Source organism: Ovis canadensis, chromosome 3 (genome assembly GCF_042477335.2).
Source record: "Ovis canadensis isolate MfBH-ARS-UI-01 breed Bighorn chromosome 3, ARS-UI_OviCan_v2, whole genome shotgun sequence".
In the NCBI taxonomy this organism is placed as follows: domain Eukaryota; kingdom Metazoa; phylum Chordata; class Mammalia; order Artiodactyla; family Bovidae; genus Ovis; species Ovis canadensis.
The window spans coordinates 93,728,468-93,751,068 of NC_091247.1; the positions used below are offsets into that span (position 1 = coordinate 93,728,468).

The following is a 22,601-nucleotide window of genomic DNA, read 5'->3' on the forward strand; positions in this document are numbered from 1 at the left end:
TTATCTGACTCTAAGAACCCAACTCTTCATCATGTCGTTACAGTTCTCCTGAAGGCACCATCGAGGTGCCTGGAGAAGGGACGGAGAAGGGAGGCAAATGGTGGGATGGGTCACAGAACCTGGCTGGGCCTTACAGTCCTCACTCACTTCCAGCCAACTTGGGTCTTGTGTGGGTCTGATTCTGTAAATCTGAAAATTGGAAACCTTTCAGTTCCAATCTCATGCATGTGTAAAGGAGTCCTTTTGTCTCTGGGCCTCAGTCTTTCTGTGTGTGAAATGGGCTCCCCAGTCATGATGAACAATCATATAAGGTGCTCTTGGTCAAAGAGAAGGGGGCTGATGCCATGTTTGTGGGCACATGGGCCACTGCGCGCCCCTCCGCCCTGTCAGTGTCCTGGAGTGTCTCATCTCTGTGTTTTGCTTGGGCCTCAGCTCTGGACCCAACCAGTGGAGGGACCAGCTCCGGCCCTCCCAGCTCCTCCACCTGTTCTGCCAGCAGCACCGAGTCAAGGCCCCCGTGTACCGGACAGACCGCGTGGTGTTTCAGGATAAAGAATACACCATCGAAGAAATAGGTGAGGTCGCCCTCCAATGCCCTCTCTCTTATGGATCCCCTCCTGTCGTCAAGGGGCTTGGACATACCCACTGGACAAGACCCACACCCACACAGTGTGGTCTGGAGTCTCTCCAGGGAAGCACAGATGGACTCAACTTGCCCTTGGTGTTCTTCCTGAAACACCACTGTGAAGATTAGAGGTCAAAGTTGGGGCCAGGTTGGGGGTTGGGGGGTTCATCAGAGTTCAGCCTATGGCCAGGTTGGGGCCTGTCTGAGGGGAAGGTGAGAGGGGAGCCTGAAGCCAGGGTCAGGTCATGGTTGGGACTGGGCTGCTTCTGGCTTTGGGTGGTCAGACTGGTCAGAGATTGGGTACGGCCCACCACTGAGAAGGTTTTCTACTTGGATCACGCTAGCATGCCAATTTGACCTTGACGGTACCTTCTGAGCCCCTGGCCACAGCTTCTGCACCTGATGCATCCAAAGGGTGGCAGGAAGCCCTGTAGCCCTCGTCTTGCCTGATGCTCTGGGTCTGTCTAATGCTCACCCCTAGGGTGCCGCTGCATGTTCCCTGCATGTCTGAGATGCTCACAGCCTGCACGGCCCACCCGGAGCAGCTCAGACTCCCTGGAGGTGTTTACAGGCCCAGCTGGCCCCTCGCCTCCTGCTGGTTTCGGCGATGTTTGATGTCAGAGCTGGTGCTGAGGTTGTAAAAGGGGAAGGAGGCTTTGGCTCCCCCATCTCCAGCGCGCCCCTTGTGTTTCTCGGGTTCTCCGAGGTCATGGCTGAGTCAGGCACCTCTCCATTAGGCCCTGACCCCACCCCCGTTCTCTTTTCCTGTGGAACTCGCATCTGTTTTAGGGGTGGGCTCATTTCCTTCTGCTAGTCTGTGAGCAGCTTAAGCACAGGGACCAGGGCTCGTGGTCATAAATGCATAGGAAGAGAAACCCAGAAAGCCAGAATTCTGCCTGTTTTTGCAGATGAGGCCATTCAGACCAAGAGTGGTTAACCACCTGCCCAAAGTCACCTAGCCCTTGAGAGGCAGAAGCAGGTTCCCGGCCCAGTGGTCCTCCCGCATGCTATGCTGCTTCCTTAGTGGCACCTATTAAAGTGCGTAGGGCAGGTGTGGTGGGTGAACGTGTGTGTGTGTGCGCGGTGTTAGAATCTGTGCTGGTGAACATGGGCACGCCTGAGTACGCATGCCTGTGTATAGACACACGCAGACCCTCCTACTCCCAGTCAGGTCTCTGTCATGGGAGCTCCAAGTTCATGTTGCTGGCTGATCAGCCAGCCTTCTCGGGGCTGGAAACCCCCCATCCACAGTACCAGTTCGTGACCCACCCCTTGACAGGTAGAGCTACACCTGGAAGCATGCTGGGGAGGGGGGTGTTCACGCCCAGTTACACACCTTTCCTAGTGAGGGTGTGATCTCAGCCACCCCCTGGCCAGGTGTGTGACTGCCTGCTCCTCTGTCACCTGGGAAATGGGGCTAATAATAGTACTTAGCTGTTAGGGTTACTTTGAGGATCAAACCTTTAATATCTATGAACAGTGCCTGGCTCTTGATTTAAATGTGTTCTCTGTTATTGCTAAAATTTTAGCTACTGCTACTAATCAAAGGGATTGCATGAACCAGAGAGTAGTACTGAGAGCACTTAGGTGCTTTGTCTGGCAGAAGAGCTTGTAGAGCCTCAGAGCTGAGAGCAGTCTGGAAGGGCTTCCTGGAAGTGGTGGGCTTTGGAGGGTGGGGAGAATTTATAAGAGCTTACAGAAGATGCTTGGAAGAGGTGATGGCAATGGGGACTCTGGATTTTAAGCCCGGAGCCTGTGGACAGTGAGATTCCCGCTACAGAGTGAGATGTGAGGGCCAGAAGTGTATGTCTGGGTTTAGGGTTAGGCTGTGGGGTTAGTGGCTTCCCAAGGCCCCCAGGCACCCCTACCATCTCCTGCTCACTCAGTCCTGGCAATGTTTTTCATCTTCTTCCTGGGGTTAGAGGCTGGCAGGGTCCCGAACCCACACCTGGGCCCGGTGGAGGAACGTCTGGCCTTGCATGTCCTCCAGCAGCTGGGCCTGATCCCTGAGCACGTGGAGTCCCGGCCTCTCTACAGCCCCCTGCAGCCAGACATCGAGCAGGTAGGACCTCCACCCACACCCCCAGAGCCCCTGACCCTCAGCTACCCTGCCCCAAGGACATCATGGATACCCCAGAAGCACCAGTGGAGACCTCGGGATTTGGCTAACCCCTCCTTGCCATGTTTTGCTGATCTGAGTGGTTACCACTGACCACTGTTGGCTTATGAGAGAGCCCCCTTGAGCCTGGCCTTCCTGGGCTACCTGTGGACCTTGGGCCTGGGGAATGAGCTGCCTCCTCCACCCCCATGTAGGCTGAACCTCTGACTGCCCATGAGTTATTCTGAAGCCTCAGTGTTTTAGCCTGGCCTCAGGGTGTCCTCCCTTAGCATCAGTCAGTGACACCCCAGAAGGCTGGCCCTGTGCTGGGCTTGTAGGGAGTTCAGACAGGTTGACCCTATGACAGAGAGGCAGAACAGCCACCAGGAAGGTCAGGGGAGTCCTCCCAGGCAGAGGGAGAGGGAGCAGAGGGACAGCAGACCTGGGCTGACACAGGAAGGCTTCCTGGAGGGAGTGAGCTCAGGGCTGGGACTTGGAGGAAGACGAGGAGGGAAGGGCTCACCAGCAGAGATGGGGCGATGCAGCCACGCACGTGCCTTTGTGCACGGCAGAGAACATCCCCTCTGCTCTTTGGAGCTGAGTCCTCCTTCCCTTGGGGGCATGGCTACCAGCTCCCCAGAGTGGCACTGCAGGTGTTGAAATGTCAGCTCTCTCATGCTCACGTGAACAGATGTTAGGTCAGTCCTTTCTCCTCCTCCTGTAAGATGGGGCCAGAGGTAACAGCTGCTTGCAAAGAGGGCACGAGCTGAAGGGTGGCAGGTAGAATGGTTTCTTGTCTGGAAACCCTCTGAGCCCCTATGACCAAACCACACTCTCTGACCCTCTACAACCACATCCACCACCCCAAGGTTGGAGTGCCCCCTACTCCTTCCCACCTGGGAAGGTGAGACCCAGCAAACATCACCATCCCCAGGGAGCTGCCCTGACCCTGACCCCTGACCCCCAGGCACTCCCCAGGTCCCTGGCCATTGGGGCAGTGGGCTCAACCCTATAGTCCACTGAAGGCATCTCCCCTGCTGGATGCTGAGCCTCGCCATGCAGGCCTGAGGCTCCTCTGTCCTGTGCTCCAAGTATCCAGCGCAGAGCAGGTGGTTGGGAGATGTTGGTTGAATGAAAAGGGTGGTGAGAGAGCAGGGTCGTGTCTCCCTCCCCAGGGGAAGCTGCAGATGTGGGTCGACCTGTTTCCAAAGGCCCTGGGCCGGCCGGGACCTCCCTTCAACATCACCCCACGGAGAGCCAGAAGGTGACTGATGCGGCCGGGGCTCAGGGCTGAGCAGGGTGAGGGGTGGTTGCTGTGGGTGGGACCAGGAGGTGGTTCTTGGGCCGGGCTTTTTGCCACTCAGGCACCACTCCTGTGTGAATTTGACCAAGTATCCAGTGTTTGGCTTTTTGGTCAAGGACCGCCCACCCGTGGTGGGAATCTGTGTGGATTTGAGTCGTTTTCTCTGCAGGTTTTTCCTGCGTTGTATTATCTGGAACACCAAGGATGTGATCCTGGATGACCTCAGCATCACCGGGGAGAAGATGAGCGACATTTATGTGAAAGGGTAGGAGGTCACCCTTCTTTCTACCCGTCCCAGCTCCAGGGTGTCGCCTCTGCCCCCGTGAGGATGGTGATCAGTCGGGAAAGGGGGCGCTCTGGTGTGGGGAAGGGGGAGAACGAGAAAGCAAGAACAGTCTTATGGGAGTGTCTGCCTATGGGGAGTTGACTCCCACCAGATGTCTTCTTCCATGCTAATGTTTGGGATGAACTTACAAGGTTTGAGGATGCCGCTCAAGAGAGAAGTTAGAATATTGTGAAATTTATGGTACATTTGGTATACTGTGGAAATTTCTTGGGGTTTATTTTTCCTCTATCATTTACCAAGTTCAGTGACCTTCTTAGTTCCTTAAGTTGAGGATGCATGTTGTGGTGGAAACCTCAATTAGCTATGTTCTCTCAAATGTGATATTTCTAGTTGGATGGTTGGCTTTGAAGAACACAAGCAAAAGACAGATGTACATTATCGGTCCCTGGGAGGTGAAGGCAACTTTAACTGGAGGTTCGTTTTCCCTTTTGACTACCTGCCAGCTGAGCAAGTCTGCACCGTCTCCAAGAAGGTGAGTGTCGTTCCTGTCCCCAGGGGTGCTGGTCCCAGGGCTGAGGCTGTCAGCCTGCTCACCCCGCCTGCTGCAGCTGCGTCACTGCTATATTCTCAGCCCGTCCCACCGCTGCTGGAATCCCATCTGCCACCATGGCGAGTGGCCACAACTGTCCCATTACCGCCGCCGTCTCCACCACCGCCGTGTCCTCCATGCCCGCTCCTCCTTCCTCTTCTGCCGCCTTTGCCATCATCAGCATTGCTGCCACCCCAGCCCTCAAGGCCCCCACTGTTATATGTAACTAAGTTCAAATCCTAACAATTCAACCAGCAGGGAGGGCCTTGGTGTCAGAGTGGAGAGGACACTGTAGGGAGACTCAGCAAGGTCATCAGAGGGCAGGGGGGGTACCCCCGAGGCAGGGTGGCCCCAGAGGGCTGGGCTGGCCTGAGGTCAGCTTGTCGATGGGGTCAGATGCTGCTTAGCCAAGTTTCTGCTGCTTCCTCCTTTCTTCCATTTCTGTGCCTGGGGCCTGCGCCGCCGTCCAGGCTGGTCTCTCTCAGGCCTGGGGAGGTCCGCCCGGTGCATCAGCTAGGGTCAAGGGGCTGCTCCAGAGCTCTCAGCTCTTTGTAGGTCCGCATCTCTTGGTTTAGGCCTCATCTGGGCCATAAACTTTCTTCCTGAAACGGGTGGGTCTTGAGGCAGGTGGTGGCCCTGAGCCAGCTCTGATGGAACAGCCCCCAGAGCATGGTGAGGAGGATGCCACGGGCAGTGGCTGCTGGGAGGTGGCAGGCCCCTCTGCTGGAGCCTCTAACCACGCCTCCCTCCTAAATCCGTTTTGCCTGGAGGCGCTCTCCTGTTTGATTGACTGGGTGAATGCCCGTCTGGACCTGAGATTCTGAGGGTCCCACTTCCTTCCAGAGGTGGTGCCCGGCTTCTTCTTGTCACAGAGGCAAACTTGTGTGACTCCTCTTTCTGTCCTGAGTGGCTGTGAGGCTTCAGGAAGGGAGATATGTAGCGTACCTCAGCTGCCACGACCCCTTCCCAACCCAACACACAGCACTGCACTTCAGAGAAACTGGAATGTTCCGGTGAACATTCTGAAACCATCAAGCAAAAGAAGTAAGGGCTAAATAAGGCTAAATGAATTCTTTCACCCGGGGGTTGCTGCCTAGTTCCTACTAGAAAGCAGAGAGTGGTAAGCCCTGGGTGCTGTATGGTCAAGGAAAGCCTAGCCTATTTGTGGGTTTCATCTTGCTTGCCTTTGCTCAGCGTGTTTGTCTATCGAAAGATGTTTTCCTGACACAGCAAATGCTGTGTCTGCTGGGGGCGAACTCCAGGTCAAACAAACAGCGCCTGTCCTTGCTGTGGACAGAGAGGATGGGGAATGGGGGCCTCCGGCAGGCCGCTGCCCATGCTTACCAAGCCCTGCACGGGGCGAGCTGTGGCTGGGGAACCAAGGCTGCGAGATGCCGATCGGCCTGCTCACAGGGGAGGCCAGGCCACCTCACTGTTGTGACAGGTGGAGATGGGGGCAAAGAGTTGCGGGAAGCAGAGGCTTCTGCTTTTTCTGCAAAGTAGGAAAGAGAGAATCTCCTGGTGTTGTGGCAGGTGACTGAGACAAATGAAAAAGCCTGGAAGCGGTTATTACACTGAGCGAGGGAGAGAAAGGGAAGAGAGAGACCTACTAGATGGTACCCAGCAGTTCTGAGAGCCCAGTGGGGGCTGCCGATAAAGAGTTTGAGGTGGCTCCATTCTGGCAACAATGGGCTTTCATTTCTGCCCTTTAGTCACCAGCAGGGAAGGAGGGAGTCTGAGTCACGGTGGAGCTCCAGGGGAAGAGAGGGGCTGAGGAAGGGACAGGTTGGCCCGATGCCCTGCAGGCCGGGTTGGTCTTGAGAGAATGAGGAGGCCAGGAGGGCTGCTAAGTGGGGAGGAGGAAGAGAGGTCTGGGGAGGCCCACGGCGGGTGGGGTCCCACCTGTGTGGTGCCAGGCTCTGGAGAGGGCAGCTGGAGTGAGGAGTGGCAGAGGTCAGAAGAGGAGATTGGAAACAGCAAGGGGTTCTGCAGTCAACCAGGAAAGGGAGGGAGGAGCTGGCTTGACCCGAGAGGGCCAGCGGGTCCCTCTGGGAGAAAAGACCCTGGGAGGCAGGGGAGACGTGCCCGTAGTAGGGCCCCAATTAGCCGGTCTGGGCTAGGGGACTGAGTCTGCTGGGGGGTTACTGCAGGGGCACTGCACAGCCTCTGGGTGTCCTGGTCCTGCTGCAGAGCCCCTCTGCTGAGGGGTTCAGGGCCTCTGGCAGGCAGGCCCTCCAGGGACCCCATTAACCAGACGAGACTGTCATAAAGTACAAGGTCTCCTTTCATCCGGCAGCTTTGAACCACCGCTGGTTGCCCCGGCCGGCTCCCCACCTGGAGCCCAGCACATCCACCGGGGCCTGCTTGCGCGTCAGGCACCCACCCTGCAAATAAACAGCTAGTAAAAGGGCCCAGACTGGGAGCATAATGAGTGCCTGGGACCTGGGGGGGCCATTCCCCAGGCTGGAGCCCCAGCCCAGCTGCTCCCACCAGGGGCCGTTTGAACCTCTGGCTCATTACTGAGCCCATAAACCGGGCCGGCCAGAGGCATGGGGGAGGCTGGCGGCCTGTGCAGGCGGGCCTGTGGAGCTGGCCGTAAAAGCCCCGCCAGAGGAGGGAGGCACCTGCAGGAGGGCTGGGGCCCGGAGCGGGGGAGGCGCCAGATGGGGGCCGGGGGCGAGGGGCCAGGTGGGGACCTGAGCCCCTTCCCCAGCCTGCCAGCAGTCCGGGCTGCACCCCGCTGCTTCGCGAGGTGATGGCTCCTCAGGGGGCGCTGGTGCGGGAGCTCTGAGGGGTCCGTGAGATGCAGAGTGGCCACCAAGGCTGTATGTATAGGGCACCCGGGCCCAGACAAACCCTGGGTGGTCAGCAGTGCTCCCCGACTCCTGTGGAGTCTGTGCCCTTGAGACTGGGTCCCAAGCCTGCCATGACCTGGCACCAACCATCAGCGGGCTGTGGTCAGATTGTTTCCTCTCCTTGCTGCCCACTCGGGTGAAGCTGCAGAGAACAGAGAGCAGGTGTGAGCTGGAAGGCCCCAGGGACAGCCCTTTGGGTTGAGTGTGACTGGGCCAGAGATGGATCCAGGCCTCAGGGAGCCCAGGGCCCACGCTCAGCTGCTCCCCGAAGCCTCCGTGGAGAGAAGGCCCAGGCGATGCTAGTCCAGGCTGATTGGCCTGAGGAGGGGGAGGCGGGGGAGCAATGGGCTGGTGACCTTCCTAGCACTGGGGGCTTTTGATCTGCCCTGGGGTAAGATCTTGGAGATGAAGGTGGGCTCCTCAGTGCCAGTTCCTTGCAACAGTGTGTTGGGGGGAGCCCTCCAGATTCCCAGCCAGCCCACCCTGTTCCCAAGATCACACTGGTAGAACACGATTAAGAGGTGAGAGTGGAACCCCAGAACCTGACTGCCTGGTCCAGTTTACTATTCCCTAACCGGGTAACTTGGATAAATTACTTGCTGTGATTTCCTCAGCTGTAGGGATAGTATCTCTCTTATAGGTCATTGCAAGGATAAATGATTTTATAGTGGAAAGGGGCTGGTGTATAAGAAATGCAATATTAATGTTTTTATTAGCTGTCAGAGCCTAGGCAAATTATTTACTTCTCCAGGCCTTTGTTTCATCATCTGTAAGACAGGAATGAAAACCTTGGCTTATAGAATTGTAAGCATTAAAGGAACTACCTTATATCAAGTGATCACTGCCCTCTGGGGTCTCAGCAGTCTTCTTGCCAAGACCTGGCTCTGGCAAGTCCCTCAGGGATGTCCCCCTACACTGCCTCCTCCAGGCAGTCCTCCAGTCAGGAAGGGACCTCTACCATTCTCTAATCCTGTTCCCCTGCTTCCTTCTCTGCTTCTCCTCTGGGCCAGGATGCTTTCTGGAGGCTGGACAAGACAGAGAGCAAGATCCCCGCACGAGTGATATTCCAGATCTGGGACAACGACAAGTTCTCCTTCGATGACTTTCTGGGTGAGCACCATTTCTAGTCTACCATTCTGCCTCTCAGTGTGTCCCAGAGTCCTTGCTATGCACGTGTGTGTCTCTCCCTTTCGGCAGGGCTGGCAGGAGGATCAGGGAGCTCACAGTCGCTGGTCCCTGGTGCTGAGTGAGGCTGGTGACACGCTCTGCCACGGGGATCAGAGCGGCCAGCAGGGCGGCATGGAGTGGTGGGCCGTGGTGGGTGGTGGGACCCGAGGAAGGAAGAGAGGGGAGCCCCGGTGAGGACGTGTGGGCAGGGGCTGGCTGTCACTAGCTGTCTGGCCTCTGGAAAGTTGTGGTGCATCCATACAATGGGGTGTTATTCAGCCACGAGAGAAGTGAAATCCTGACTCATGGTACACCATGAGTGAACCTTGAAAACATACCAAGTAAAAGAAGTCAGACATAAAAGGACAAATACTGTATGACTCCTTCATAGGAAATGTCCACAATAATCCAGAGACAGAAAGTGGTCACCGGGGACTAGGAAGAGAGGTGGGTACGATGTGTCTTTTAGGGATGATGAAAGTATTCTGAAATTAGATAGTGGTCGCACAACTCTGGGAATATACTAGAAGCCACTGAGTTGTATGCTTTAAAATGCTTACAACGGCGCATTTTATTTTGTGAATTTCACCTCAGTAAAATAGTGAGGCTGTGAAAAAGGCCTTCCAGGAGGTAAGGAGTCCTGGGTTCCAGTTCCGCTTTGCCAGCTAGGAGCAGGGCAGGCTTGGATGAATCACTGGAGCCCTCCTTGGGTGGGTCTTGATTGCAGGATTAGCCGAGCTCTTGGCCCTGCCCGCCCCACCCACCCCCACCACAAAGGAAGGACATTTTGAGGAGCAGCCCCAGCAGGAATGGGGAAGAGGGCTTCCAGCCCATCAGGCTGCTCTTCACCCCATGTCCCCCCACACCCAGCCTGGTCCCCTGCACTTGGAGGACTGAGGACTGCTCCATGACATCACTGTAAAAGATTCAGAGTGTTAGCATCACAGCACCAAGCTGGACTTTTGTTCTTTTACTTATTACATAATTCCTGTAGCCACATTAGAAACTGGAGATAAGCAATGCCTCCCTTTCCTATTTTATTATAATCTCACTGCTGGTGCTGCTAAGTTGCTTCAGTCGTGTCCGACTCTGTGCGACCCCGTAGACGGCAGCCCACCAGGCTCCGCTGTCCCTGGAATTCTCCAGGCAAGGACACTGGAGTGGGTTGCCATTTCCTTCTCCAATGCATGAAAGTGAAAAGTAATAATCTCACTACCCAGAGATAACTTCCACTAATACTTTGGGGTATATTATTTCTTATATAAGCAAATACATGTTATGTGCATATTTTTCCAAAATATTTTTTTAAATTATTAATTATTTTATTCTTTGGCTGCCCTGGGTCTCTGCTGCTGTGCATGGGCTTTCTCTAGTTGCGGGGAGTTGGGGCTACTCTTTGTTAAAATTATTTATTATTTATTTTATATTCTGGCTGCCCTGGGTCCCTGTTGCTGGGCGTGGGCTTCCTCTAGTTGCGGGGAGTGGGGGCTACTCTTTTTAAAAATTATTTATTATTTATTTTATTTTCTGGCTGCCCTGGGTCTCTGTTGCTGGGCGTGGGCTGCCTCTAGTTGTGGGGAGTGGGGGCTACTCTTTTTTAAAATCATTTATTATTTATTTTATTTTCTGGCTGCCCTGGGTCTCTGTTGCTGGGCGTGGGCTGCCTCTAGTTGTGGGGAGTGGGGGCTACTCTTTTTTAAAATCATTTATTATTTATTTTATTTTCTGGCTGCCCTGGGTCTCTGTTGCTGGGCGTGGGCTGCCTCTAGTTGTGGGGAGTGGGGGCTACTCTTTTTTAAAATCATTTATTATTTATTTTATTTTCTGGCTGCCCTGGGTCTCTGTTGCTGGGCGTGGGCTGCCTCTAGTTGTGGGGAGTGGGGGCTACTCTCTGGTGCGGCGCATGGACTTCTCTTTGCAATGACTTCTCTTTCTGTGGAGCCCTGGCTGTGGGACTCATGGGCTTCAGTGGGTGTGACCCATGCAGCTTACTTAGTTGCTCTGCTGCAAGTGGGGTCTCCGTGGACCAGGGATCAAACCTGTGTCCTCTGCATTGGCAGGTGGCTTCTTAATCACTGGACCCCCGGGGAAGCCCTGTATGTGTAGTTTATACATAGATATACACATGAATGTATGGCATAGAGAAAGCAAAATGGGTGTATGTTACACATACTGTTTTAGATCTTTTTGTGGGAAACAATACATTAAGAACGTTCCTACCATCAGGAGTTACCCGTCTCCATTTGCATCTACATCATGGCACTTAACGTCCACCCGATGGCCCGTTGCACAGGTGGACCCTCTCCTGTCTCACTGATCCCGCCGTGGTGCACTCTCAGCTCATTTCCAGGCTTTCCCGTGTGAGTGGCAGTCTAGGCTCACATCTTCGGACCATTTGTGCACATCTTCCCTAAATTTTAAGAAGCAGATTTTTAGTCTTAGAGTGGTTTTTGAAACGTTTTGTTCAATTGCCCTCTAGATAGATTTTACATTTTTATATTATCATCTGTTCTCTATTTGCCCAAGGGCACTATTTTCCTTAAACTTTTGCTAAAAGTGTTATATTTCTTAAAAAAAAAAAACCTGCCAATATGACACCTCATTTTTATCTTTCTTTGCATTTCTTCTTTACTTGTAAGGTAGAACTTTAAAAACATGTTTATTATCTATATTTTTTTGTTATTTTCTTTTTCACTGTTTTGAGATGTTCTGCTTTTATTATTGATTTTCAGAGCTTTTTATATAGTAAGGACACATTACAAATAATTTCACCATTTTCAATTGCTTTTTAGTTTTTTATAGAACCTCTTTTGCTTGCAGACTAAAAAATTTTTTTAGTATCCTTCTATCATTCTTGCCTTTATGGGATGAGGCTTTAGAAAACCATTTTTTTCTCATTTTATTTTTTAATTAATGAATTTATTTTAATTGGAGGCTAATTAGTTTACAATACTGTGATGGTTTTTGCCATACATCGACGTGAATCAGCCACAGATGTACAGAGAAAACCAATTTTAATAAGACAAACAAAAACCGCATTCTATTGAATGAAAAAATGGTGTTCAATATAAAATTAAATAGGATCATTTTGTGTTTTTAAAAATAAAGCCACTAAAACTGCTACTTTTAAACTCCACAGATTTCTTTTAATTTGATGTTTGTATCTATTGTGAAAGGATCAGCACAGTAAGCTGCATAGTTGATTTTTTTCTTGTGAAGAGAAATTTTAAGATCTACTCTTTTTAGAAGCTTACAGCATTATTAAGACATTTCCTTTTCCCTCTTCATAATGTATTTTCTAGTTACATATTTTACTTCTTTTGAATATTTATTGCCTTTATTTTAAAAGTAACAGTTAAGATCTAGAAATTTTGCGATTAAGAAATTATCCTGTGTTCCCTTATAGTCTTTATGATATACTATCTATGTGTGTATATATAGCTTACTTTATGTAGATATACTATATATACACTATACTATATATATGTTATATATATATGTTATATATATGTTATATATATATGTTATATATATGTTATATATATATATGTTATATATATATATATGTTATATATATATGTTATATATATATATATATATGTTATATATATATGTATCAGAGAAGCCATTGGCACCCCACTCTGGTACTCTTGCCTGGAAAATCCCATGGACAGAAAAGCCTGGCAGGCTGCAGTCCAGGGGGGTCTCGAAGAGTCAGACATGACTGAGTGACTTTACTTTCACTTTTCACTTTCACGCATTGGAGAAGGAAATGGCAACCCACTCCAGTGTTCTTGCCTGGAGAATCCCAGAGACGGGGGAGCCTCGTGGGCTGCTGTCTATGGGGTCGCGCAGAGTCGGACATGACTGAAGTGACTCAGCAGCAGCAGATATATTATATATGCGTATATATATAATATATATGTGGGCTTTCTTGGTGGCTCAGATGGTAAAGAATCTGCCTGCAATGCAGGAGACGTGGATTTGATACCTGAATCAGGAAGATCCCCTGGAGAAGGGAATGGCAACCCATTCCAGTATTCTTGCCTGGAGAATTCCGTGGACAGAGCAGCCTGGTGGATACAATCCATGGGGGGTCGCAAAGAGTCAGACACAACTGAACAGCTAACACACACATATATGTAGACATACATATAGAGTATACATACTATACATAGTATATATGGTTTATGTAGCTACATGGTTTATGTAGATATCCTATATATAGTTTATATCATATATTAATATAATTTATATATAGATTTAATGTAATATTTAATATATTATACTATATATATGATATTATTAATGCCCTGGTTTTTACTTAATATTTATTGAGATCATATTTACAATGAGAAATAAACATTCATCGTAGTTGAGGGATGGAGAGATGTTTAGATGGGTGCATAGATTAGTGCTGAGATAGAGTTGAGCAACTGTTGGATGGAATAATAACCTGATTAATGGAGATATAGTGCTCAGCAAATGTTACTATTGAGGGGTATAGATAGTTAAATCAAAGCAGATAGCTGCATGGAAGGATAAATGGAGGAAGGGAATGAAAAACTACAAAAACAGATGCAGTCACTGAATACTTGCAGTAACTGAGCATTCCACACTGAAAAATAGTCTAATCTCCTTTGTGTGGTATTCAAAAATTTCTTTAATTTGGCCTCAGAAAATGGTTTTTAGATTTATCTCTCTCACTTTATCCCTTCAGTAACCTGTGCTCCGGTCCCACTGATTTCATCATGTTGTTGGAATTGGATTAGGTGAAACCATATGAAATGACTGTTTTTATACATCAAAGATAATTGAATATCAGAATTTTCATGTGGCTTCACCCAAAAGATGGATCTATTCTGGGAGAAGAGGGATAAAATAGAAGAGCAGATGAAGCAGTATGGAAAGATAGCTGTGTGGATAACTAGGTGGGCAGATGCATGAACTACAATGAGATAACACTTGCACCTATAGAAAAGCAAGAACAAAAACAAAAAATGGGAAATAACAAATGTTGGAGAGGATGTGGAGAAATTGGAACACTCGTATACTAAGTAAGTATAGTAAGATGGGTAATTGAGCAGTTGGGAAGCTCTGTTAAGGGTGAATCAGTAAGGGCAGATTAGTGGGCATATGGATGCGTGAACAGATGGATGGGAAGCTGAACAGATGGGATGAGAGGTGACGGATGGAGAGTAGAGTTTGAGCCACAGGGTGGTCCTAGGCTGGCAGTGACTGAAAAAGCCTGGCTAAAGCAACCTTCTTTGCCACAGGCTCTCTGCAGCTGGACCTTAACCACATGCCCAAGCCCGCCAAGACAGCCGAGAAGTGCTCCGTGGACCAGCTGGAAGCCACCTTCCACCCAGAGCGGTTCGTGTCTCTTTTTGAACAGAAAACAGTGAAGGGCTGGTGGCCCTGTGTGGCGGATGAGGGCGAGAAAAAGATGCTGGCGGTAAGTCAGCTCCATCTGGCCGGTGGAGACGTGGGAGTGGCTCCTCCATAGCGATCACAGGCGCAGGCGTGCTCCTCTCCCTGTCTCCTGCCCTCCCTGTCTGTTTCCCAAGACCTGTCCCTCTCCCTTGCCACTTTCCAGCCTTCCTCTTCTTGAGGGTTGTATCCCAGCGAAGCCTATTTAAATCAAAGGTGCCTTAATCTCTGTGGATCCTGTTTAGTTTATACTCTGCTCTCTGGCCTTCACAGTGATCTGTGTCCTGAGTTCCCCTTTGGCTAGACTTCTGCAAGAGGACAGGCATCATGCTGCTCCCATTTAAGCAGAACCCTACAAGGGACCATCCTTGAGGGACTATTCCCTCTGCCCAGAGGTCTGTCCAGGGGCGTGGCTGGGGACCATGAGGAATTGTCCTGCCTCTGCAGGGGAAGTAAATGACAGTTTATTATTGTCTCTCAATATCTACGGGGGGTTGGTTCCAGGAGCCCTGTGGACATCAAAATCCATGGATGCTCATGTCTCATAGTTGGCCCTCCATGGTTGGTGGAATCTGTGGATTGAAACCTGCAAATGAGGGCCGACTATATATTTACTGAGATAATATGTGTATAGGTGGATCTGCATGGTTAAAACCTATGTGGTTCAAGGGTCAGTTGTACCTGGAAACAGCAAGCAGCCAGCCAACCCCTCAAGTGGCCCCTGAAATAAAATATCCATGTTGTGTAACCAATTATAACAATTCATAAGAAATACTAATGTCTCAAATGAAAAGTGAGTGCAGCGCTTGCATAGATAATACGCAAGCAAGTAGAGTGGCCGTTAAAATTTAAGAAAGTCCATTTCCCCTGGTAATTACATAAAGGAGTATTTTAAAATGTGAAAACATCTTTAATGTATTATAGTAGAGTGTTTTAAAACAGAAATGCTCATTGCTAGCGAGGATGCAGAGAGACTCCCCCCTCATTTCCTTTTGCCCTCCAGGCTAATGATTTTACATTTGGGGAAACAATTTAGTAATATATAGCCTGAAACTTAGCAATATTTATTCCCTCTGAAATTTTTTATCCCACTTCTAAAATCTTTCCTAAAGAAATAACCTCATTAAATTAAAGCTTTACGGTTCTAGGGTGTTGGTTGCAGCATTTTTTTTTTTTTATAACAACGAAGAGTTGGAAACAAATGAACCAAAGTAACTAGTTTACTAAATAAATTATGGTCAGCCATTGCATAGAATGTTTTATAGCATTAAAAGCAAACTTTAAAAGAATATATAATTATATAATAATAAAATATATTATTTTAAGTGAAAGAAGCAAGCTGTAGAACTAAATATACACAGTATGGTATTTCATATACTTGCAGAGAAAAATAAGTCTGATGAATAAAATATTAGGAGTGCTTATCGTTACATAGGAAAAGTATGAGTGACAGTATCCTTTCTTTATACGTGTCTGTAAAGTAAAGTAAAGTAAAGTAAAATCGCTCAGTCGTGTCCAACTCTTTGTGACCCCATGGACTGTAGCCTACCAGGCTCCTCCCTCCATGGGATTCTCCAGGCAAGAGTATTGGAGTGGGTTGCCATGTCCTTCTCCAGGGGATCTTCCCAACCCAGGGATCGAACCCGGGTCTCCTGCATTCCAGGCAGATGCTTTAAGCTCTGAGCCACCAGGGAAGCCCATACGTGCAGACACGTGTCTGTAGTTACTACATGTCCTGCTAGGAACGGGTACTTTTATGATCAAATCATCCTGTTATCACTTTTCAAAAAAAAATCATAAAGTGACTTTGACATCTGTCCTGGCCTGGCTCCTCTCCAAGCCATGGTGCTGAGCCTTTGTGTCCCTGACCAGGTCCCCCTTTCCCCACAGGGCAAGCTGGAGATGACCTTGGAGATTGTAACAGAGAGTGAGCATGAGGAGCGGCCAGCCGGCCACGGCCGGGATGAACCTAACATGAATCCCAAGCTCGAGGACCCAAGGTTGGTGCCCAGCCCCTGCCCGCTGATGGCCAAGGGGACTGGGAGGCGTAGCCACAGTGGAGGAGGCACCCACTGCATAGCCACACAGAGGTCCCGAGGCCCAGAGGAGGGTGTGACTCATCCCAGGGTCCTCGTTAGGGAGCAGGTGACCGACACCCTTCCAGAACAGGCTGGGCTCATCAGTTCATTCCAGAAGCAAGCACTGTTGAGCAACTGGTGGTTGTAGGCCAAGCGTGCTGTCATACGGCTTGTGTATGTTGTGTCATGGAACCTTCCCTGCTGGGTCATCTTAGCATCCTCACTTTACAAATGAGAAAACAATCACAGCAAAATTAAATAAGGTCGTTCCAAGGAAAGTGGTGAAGCTGAAATTCTCACACCTGGTCTGATTGGCTCTGGAGCCTGACTCAAGGTCTTTCCCCTGAACAAGCTGCTTCTGTGGCTCTCTTGTGGTGTCAACGTGGCTTTCAAAAGGTCTCTCCGTTTTCCCACCTGTGGAATGGGGGCCTAGCCTCTGCCTCCCCTACCTCCCAGATAAGGGATATGAGCCAATCCAGTGGATGGAGATGGCTTGAAGACAGTTATTGGAGCCTGAAAGATGGCTCTTGGCGGCACGGGTGTGTGTGAGTGATGGGGCTGCATTTGCTGGGTCCTTTCCCACAGCCTGCTGAGCTCAAGTCACACTTAGCACAGACAGCCCATTTTGTCACAGAGCTGTCCTGACCGCCACAGGCTGGCCGAGCAGCAGGAGGCCCCCTACCCAAGGGTGCTGGGATCTGGGTGGAAAGATGAGGGAGACCCAGGAGATCCAGCGGCATGCAAGCGAATGTCAGAATGGCCGTTACTGAGACACAAAACCTGCCTGCTCTTTGAACTGCGAGGCTGATCTCGGGGAAGGATCTGAAGTTCCTGGTTGTGAGAGACAGTCACCTTTCTGGGTTCAGCTCCTGCCATCCTTCCCTGACCGTGGACCAGCCATGTGCATCTAGGCCTGTGGCACAGCTTATCTGGAGCTCATGGGCCATAGCTCAGCGAAAGTGGAGCCCCTCGAACCTCTGTCCAGTCCCCAGGTCTCTAGTCTATGACAAGTCCTGGGTCAGGAAGGGGAGAGCGACAGGGAAGGTGACCTGGACAGGGTGGCTAATAACTGGGTCCCTGAGGGTGTTCAGGGCTTGATGGTGTCAGGAAGAGAAGAGGGGTGTGGGCAGGGCTCATGATGTAGCAAAGGCTGGGAAGAGACGGGGATGCAGATGCAAAGGGACAGGGGCCGGGGGCTGGAGGCTGGGGGGTCTGGGGGCCTGGCTGGGGAGGGCCAGGGTGATTTGGGAGCAGGGCTCACAGGGAGCAGCACTGGTCAGCAGCCCTGCTGACCTCTGGGATCTCCCTTGCAGGCGGCCTGACACCTCCTTCCTCTGGTTCACCTCCCCGTACAAGACTATGAAGTTCATCCTGTGGCGGCGGTTCCGGTGTGCCATCATCCTCTTCCTCATTCTCTTCATCTTCCTGCTCTTCTTGGGCATCTTTGTCTACTCCTTCCCGGTAAGCTGGCCCGAGAGGGGAGGCACAGACCCTGTCTCGGGGGAGCTCCTGGTCTGATGTGGGAGGTACCGTTCTTGAGCTCCAGCAGCCCCTGGTCTCGGAGGAGCCTGTCATTGACCTCCAGTGCACTGGCTGTCTGATGGAGAGGCAGCCTCTGTCCTTGGGGAGTCTGTGGCCTGAGGAAGGAGACACAGGCTCTGTCTTGGGGGCCCCCAGTCTGGTAGGAGACCCTTGGGGAGTTCTGAGTTCTTGCCCTTAATGGGGAGACACAGTGTGCTCAGCAAGCCCCTGATGGGCTGTGTAATCAAGATGAGGCCCTTGGGCAGGCGTGGGCAGGAGAACCTGCTTGAAGGAGGGCTTGGAGCTTGGTCAGGAAGGGAAGGGAAGGTGTGGATGGCAGAGAACAGGGGGAGGCCCTGTGTCTGTGAGGATGGCGCCTGCTGAGGGCCTGGAGAGGGGCTTGGGGTCCACCTGGGGACCTGAATGTGTGCCTGTTTTCTGCAGTGGGGTGGCCTGGGGCGGGGTGTGAGTGAGGAGGGGGAGTGCCAGGAGCCTCTCCCCGACACAGTGGACACTGGGCCCCTTTCCCTGCTGAGTGCCTGAGAGGCCAGCTGGTGCTTGACAGAGAGTGACCAGGGCCGCTCCTCAGGCCGCTCCCAAAGGAGGAGAATCTGGAGCTGTCTCCCCTGCCCAGGATCCCTGGGTCCTCACGGCAGCACCTGAGTGTCTCTAGAACCTCAGACCTTGAAGGGATCATAGGTTCCCAGGCTGATACCTGAGTTTCAATCTCTTCTAAATTTTTAAAACTTTTTGACATGAAAATTTAAAATCCATGTACAAGTAGAGGAACGGTGTGATCAACTCCACGTCACCCTGACTTGAATGGAAAGAAACAGACACCCAGAGAGGGGAGGGGCCAGCTCAGGGCTGCAGGGCAGTCTGTGTAGAGCTCCCAGGCTGGGGTTCCAGCCACAGCCCTGGTCAGCACCAGGCCACCGACCACGCGCACAGTCCCCACACTGGGCAGTGGAATTACTCACCTGTGAGCTCTTTGCTCTGCGAGTCCTCCAGGAGAAGGAGGGGTTCCAAGCGCCTCTCCCAGCATATCTGGCGAGGCCTGGTACCAGCAGAGAGCATCCTGAGGAAGACAGTAAAAATGACAGAGCTTCCCCTTCAGGCCCTGATACCATGAACTGTGGGAGCAGTGGAGGGGAACTCTGGTTCAGACACCTAGGCCCTGGCACCCTCTGGGCCCTGAGTCACAAAGGAGGGTCTAGAGCTGGGGTGGCCATGGGTTGGGCTGAGGGCCAGGCCCTTTGAGCAGGCTGAGACTGTTCTGAGTCTTAGCGAGAAGACTTACATTGACCAGATAGGCCTGAGGCTCAGGGGTGGGTGAGGTTATGGGGGTCAGGCTTGTTTGGTTTGGGTGCCCTCTTAGTGAAAGAAGACAAATTACAACTGCTAATACGGGGTTAGCTACTGGGCCCTGGAAGAGAGCTTAGCTGCCCTGGCAGTGACCTGGGCTCAGGGCTCAGGCCCAGGACTCTACCTCCGTGTCTCTTCCCCTGGGGCAGGCCCAGGTGGTCAGGTTGGGGAGGCGCAGTGCCCCTCGCCTGGCCTCTCCTCAGGCTCACCTCCTCTCATGTCGTTTATGCCCAGCCACCATTCGGTTCAGGCAAAGACTTTGTGTCCGGGAGCCAAGGGTGAGTTCTGTGGGTGATGGAGCGGGTGGTGAGGCTGGTGGTCTGATAAGCTGGCAGTCCACGAGGAGACACAGTGATGCCAGGACCACGGGGAGAACAGGATACAGCCTAGCGCTCCATGGTGAGGCTGGGCCAGGGAGTGCGGGCAAGGCGAGCTGGCGCACCCCCACGCTCCCGAGCAGGTGGTCTGAGAAGTGAGCTGCAGCGGCACCAGGGAGGATTGCAGAGCCCCGGCCCTCTCCAGGTCTGCTGGGGAGAATCTGCCTCAAATGTTCTGGTTTGAGCATCACTGTTGTGTGAGATGGAGCTCCATGTGGAGTTATGAGCTGGTAGCTGCTTTTGGCTCTGCCAGGGACTCCCCAAGTGGCCTCGGCTGGGACCCCCATGGGCATGAGGCAGGGCTGGGCTGGGTCAGCACTGACCTGCTGTGACCAGCACTGTGCGGAGGGGAGCGGTGTGGGGAGGGGGCTGCATGTCAAGCCGGCCTTCTGCTGAAGAGCCAAGGGGAGGGCAGGGCCCGGCCCCAAGTAAAATTCCTATCTCCTGGCTATGCCTGGGCCTACCCCTGGCCAGCCGGGCCCCACCCTGCAAGGTGCTTGGGCAGCAGACTGGCCTCAGGGACCTGGGGCAGGGGGAAGGAGGCCCCAGCTACCTGGCTGGGAGACAGAGGGAAGATTTCCAGTTACTTCCAGCCTGCCACCCTTTCTCATCTCAGGGGCAGCCATAGCCCCAGACCCCGTGGGCAGACCTGGGCAGAGCCTCTTCCCTGTCTCCTGGGTCCCCAGCCAGCAGCATCCGAATCTTTTGAGATCTTCTGGGAATTGTCCTCTTCAAATACCAGCCCTGCCTTCTCTCCCAGGGCTGGTGTGCGGGCTCGGCTCCCAGGTGAAGGCTTTGGGGCCAAAGGAGCAGCCTGGACCTGAGGCTGCTGATGCTCTCACCTGCAGTTCTTTGCCACAAGCTGGGCATGTCCAAGTGGCTTGGTCACCTGGTGGGTGCCAGACCCGTGCCCCTTGCCTGGCTTGCAGGTTTTGGGGGCAGAGGCCTTGGTGGAGAGGGGCCTGGGGCCAGGGCTGCCACCTCCTCCCCTGCATAGACCTAATCTCCCATCCCCTCGGAAATTCCCCCGGGAGGGGGCAGGAGGGCAGCCTGTCTGTTTTCCCCCAGCTCTCCCCCAGAGGCCGCAGGGAGCAGGGCCAGCGTGGGGAGGCAGGAGGCGAGCTGGCGGGGAAGGAGCGGCGGCTTTGTTTCCAGAGTTGGCCTTCCCGGGCGGCGCTGGGGAACATACTGTCCCAATTAGGAGCCCTGTGTTGTGTTGTATGTGTTTTCATGGTTTTGGGGGGGAGGAGTGGGGAGGGGAGATTCCTGTTAGTCCCGCAGCAGCCAGGGCTTAATCAGGGGTGACCCGTCTCCAGGGCTGGCCTCTGTTGTGGGTCATCCTTGTACACCACCCCTGCCCTCACCTCTCTCTTTGCTTCTGGGGCAGGAGCATGGTGGCCAATGAGCCCGGGGTTCCTGTGTGTGGGGAGCTGGGAGAGGGGTGGGGAGAATCCCCGCCGCGCCTTCGGGCCACCTGTCTGATTGAAGGTGCTGGGCCTGGCCTGGCTGGAGCAGAGTCCTCTGGGCAGAGCGGACGCTGGGAATGGGCCCTGGTTGATGGGGGAAAAGACTGAGTGCCGTGGCCCAGGGTGGACGCTGGGAATGGGCCCTGGTTGATGGGGGAGAAGACTGAGTGCCGTGGCCCCCAGGAGAGTGTGGGCTGGCGTGGCAGTGAGGCTGGGGCTGCAGTGTTGAGTGTGGAGTGTGGTGGGGGTGGTGAGTGCGAGGCGCAGGCAGGTGGCTGAGCCCTTTCCCAGCTCCTTTCCCCCGCAGCTGTCACCACCTGTCCCTGCCTCCTCCCTCCCTCTCTCCAGAACTATGCTGCCATGAAGCTGGTGAAGCCCTTCAGCTGAGGACTCCTGGGCCCAGGACTGGCTTCTTCCGCTGCCCCGCTCGGTAGAGCTCCTCCAGATGTTCAAGCCTGACCGTCCTGCTAGGGTGGGCAGATGGACTGGCACACGCACCAAGTGTTGGCGACGTCGAGCCCTGGGATCACCCGCTGTCATCGTTTCTTTCTCCCCTGAACCGAACCGTTTGGGATCAGCCCATGTGTATTTCAGTATAAAACAGTTGGAACCGCAAAGCTTTGGTGTGTGTCTCTGTGGCGCCTGAATGGGGTGACCAAACAGGAGATGGGTCTGGGTGGGCGGGGGTGTGGGGTGTGCCGTCTCTGCTCAGTGGGCCCGCTGGAGCTGTGATCTTTTGATAAGAAGGGTGGGGGTGGCCTGGACTTTGAGGCTTAGTGTCGGCCTGCCCGGAGACCCAGCATGTTCTGCTCCCGGACTCTGTCCCCTGTCCTGCGCCCTCCTCCCTCTGGCATCTCCTCTTTCGCGCTCACACTTCTCTCTGCTTGGGTGGGCAGTTACCTGCACCATGCCTGGAAGAGGTTTCACCTAGGCACATGGAGCCCCAGAAACTCTCCAGGCAGGGGTAGCTGCTGGATTCCTGGCTGTGACCTTGTCTCCTGTACTCTTGGGATGTCTTGGAGTTCTCTCCCTGTTTCCTCGCCCTGCTCTGGGCTGGACAAAAGCACCCTTTCCTTGTGATCCGAGCATCGCATTAGCCGTTGGTCTGACATCTCTTGCAGGGATCAGGCTTCATCTACAGGAGCAGCAAGAGCACACTTAGAGAAAAACCAGAGTATGAAAGCATTGTTTCCAAAATAGAGGCCTCTGCCTCTGTCGTCGGAGGGGCTGGAGCTCAGCCTGGCGGCCTCCTCGCCTGTTACCCAGGAGGGCTTCTCTTGTTTCCTGCTGTGAGCTGTTCCCATGGCCCAGGACCCAAAGCCCCAGAGTGAGCCTTCCAGCCCCTCTGGCTCTTCCCTGCCTGCTGGGACCCAGACAGGCCCTGCCTCATCCCACCTGGTTGGCGGGACTAGGGGTGACTGGGATGGGGCTGATGGCCTGA

At 52.8% G+C, this 22,601-nt stretch overlaps 1 protein-coding gene across 31 annotated transcripts in view; it reads left to right on the plus strand.

The window, feature by feature from the left end:
* Window positions 1–21,777, plus strand: part of DYSF (dysferlin) — a 227,982-nt gene extending 206,205 nt beyond the window's left edge. For all 31 annotated transcript variants that reach the window (XM_069583650.1, XM_069583666.1, XM_069583664.1 and 28 more), the window contains 10 exons: window positions 433–575; window positions 2,548–2,687; window positions 3,899–3,987; window positions 4,196–4,291; window positions 4,703–4,844; window positions 8,767–8,866; window positions 14,200–14,378; window positions 16,244–16,353; window positions 17,745–17,892; window positions 21,509–21,777. In XM_069583650.1, coding sequence (XP_069439751.1) covers window positions 433–575; window positions 2,548–2,687; window positions 3,899–3,987; window positions 4,196–4,291; window positions 4,703–4,844; window positions 8,767–8,866; window positions 14,200–14,378; window positions 16,244–16,353; window positions 17,745–17,892; window positions 21,509–21,547 — 1,186 coding nt within the window. In that variant the 3' untranslated portion in view covers window positions 21,548–21,777. The remainder of the gene's footprint in view (window positions 1–432; window positions 576–2,547; window positions 2,688–3,898; window positions 3,988–4,195; window positions 4,292–4,702; window positions 4,845–8,766; window positions 8,867–14,199; window positions 14,379–16,243; window positions 16,354–17,744; window positions 17,893–21,508) is intronic.
* The last annotated feature ends 824 nt before the right edge of the window (window positions 21,778–22,601 follow it).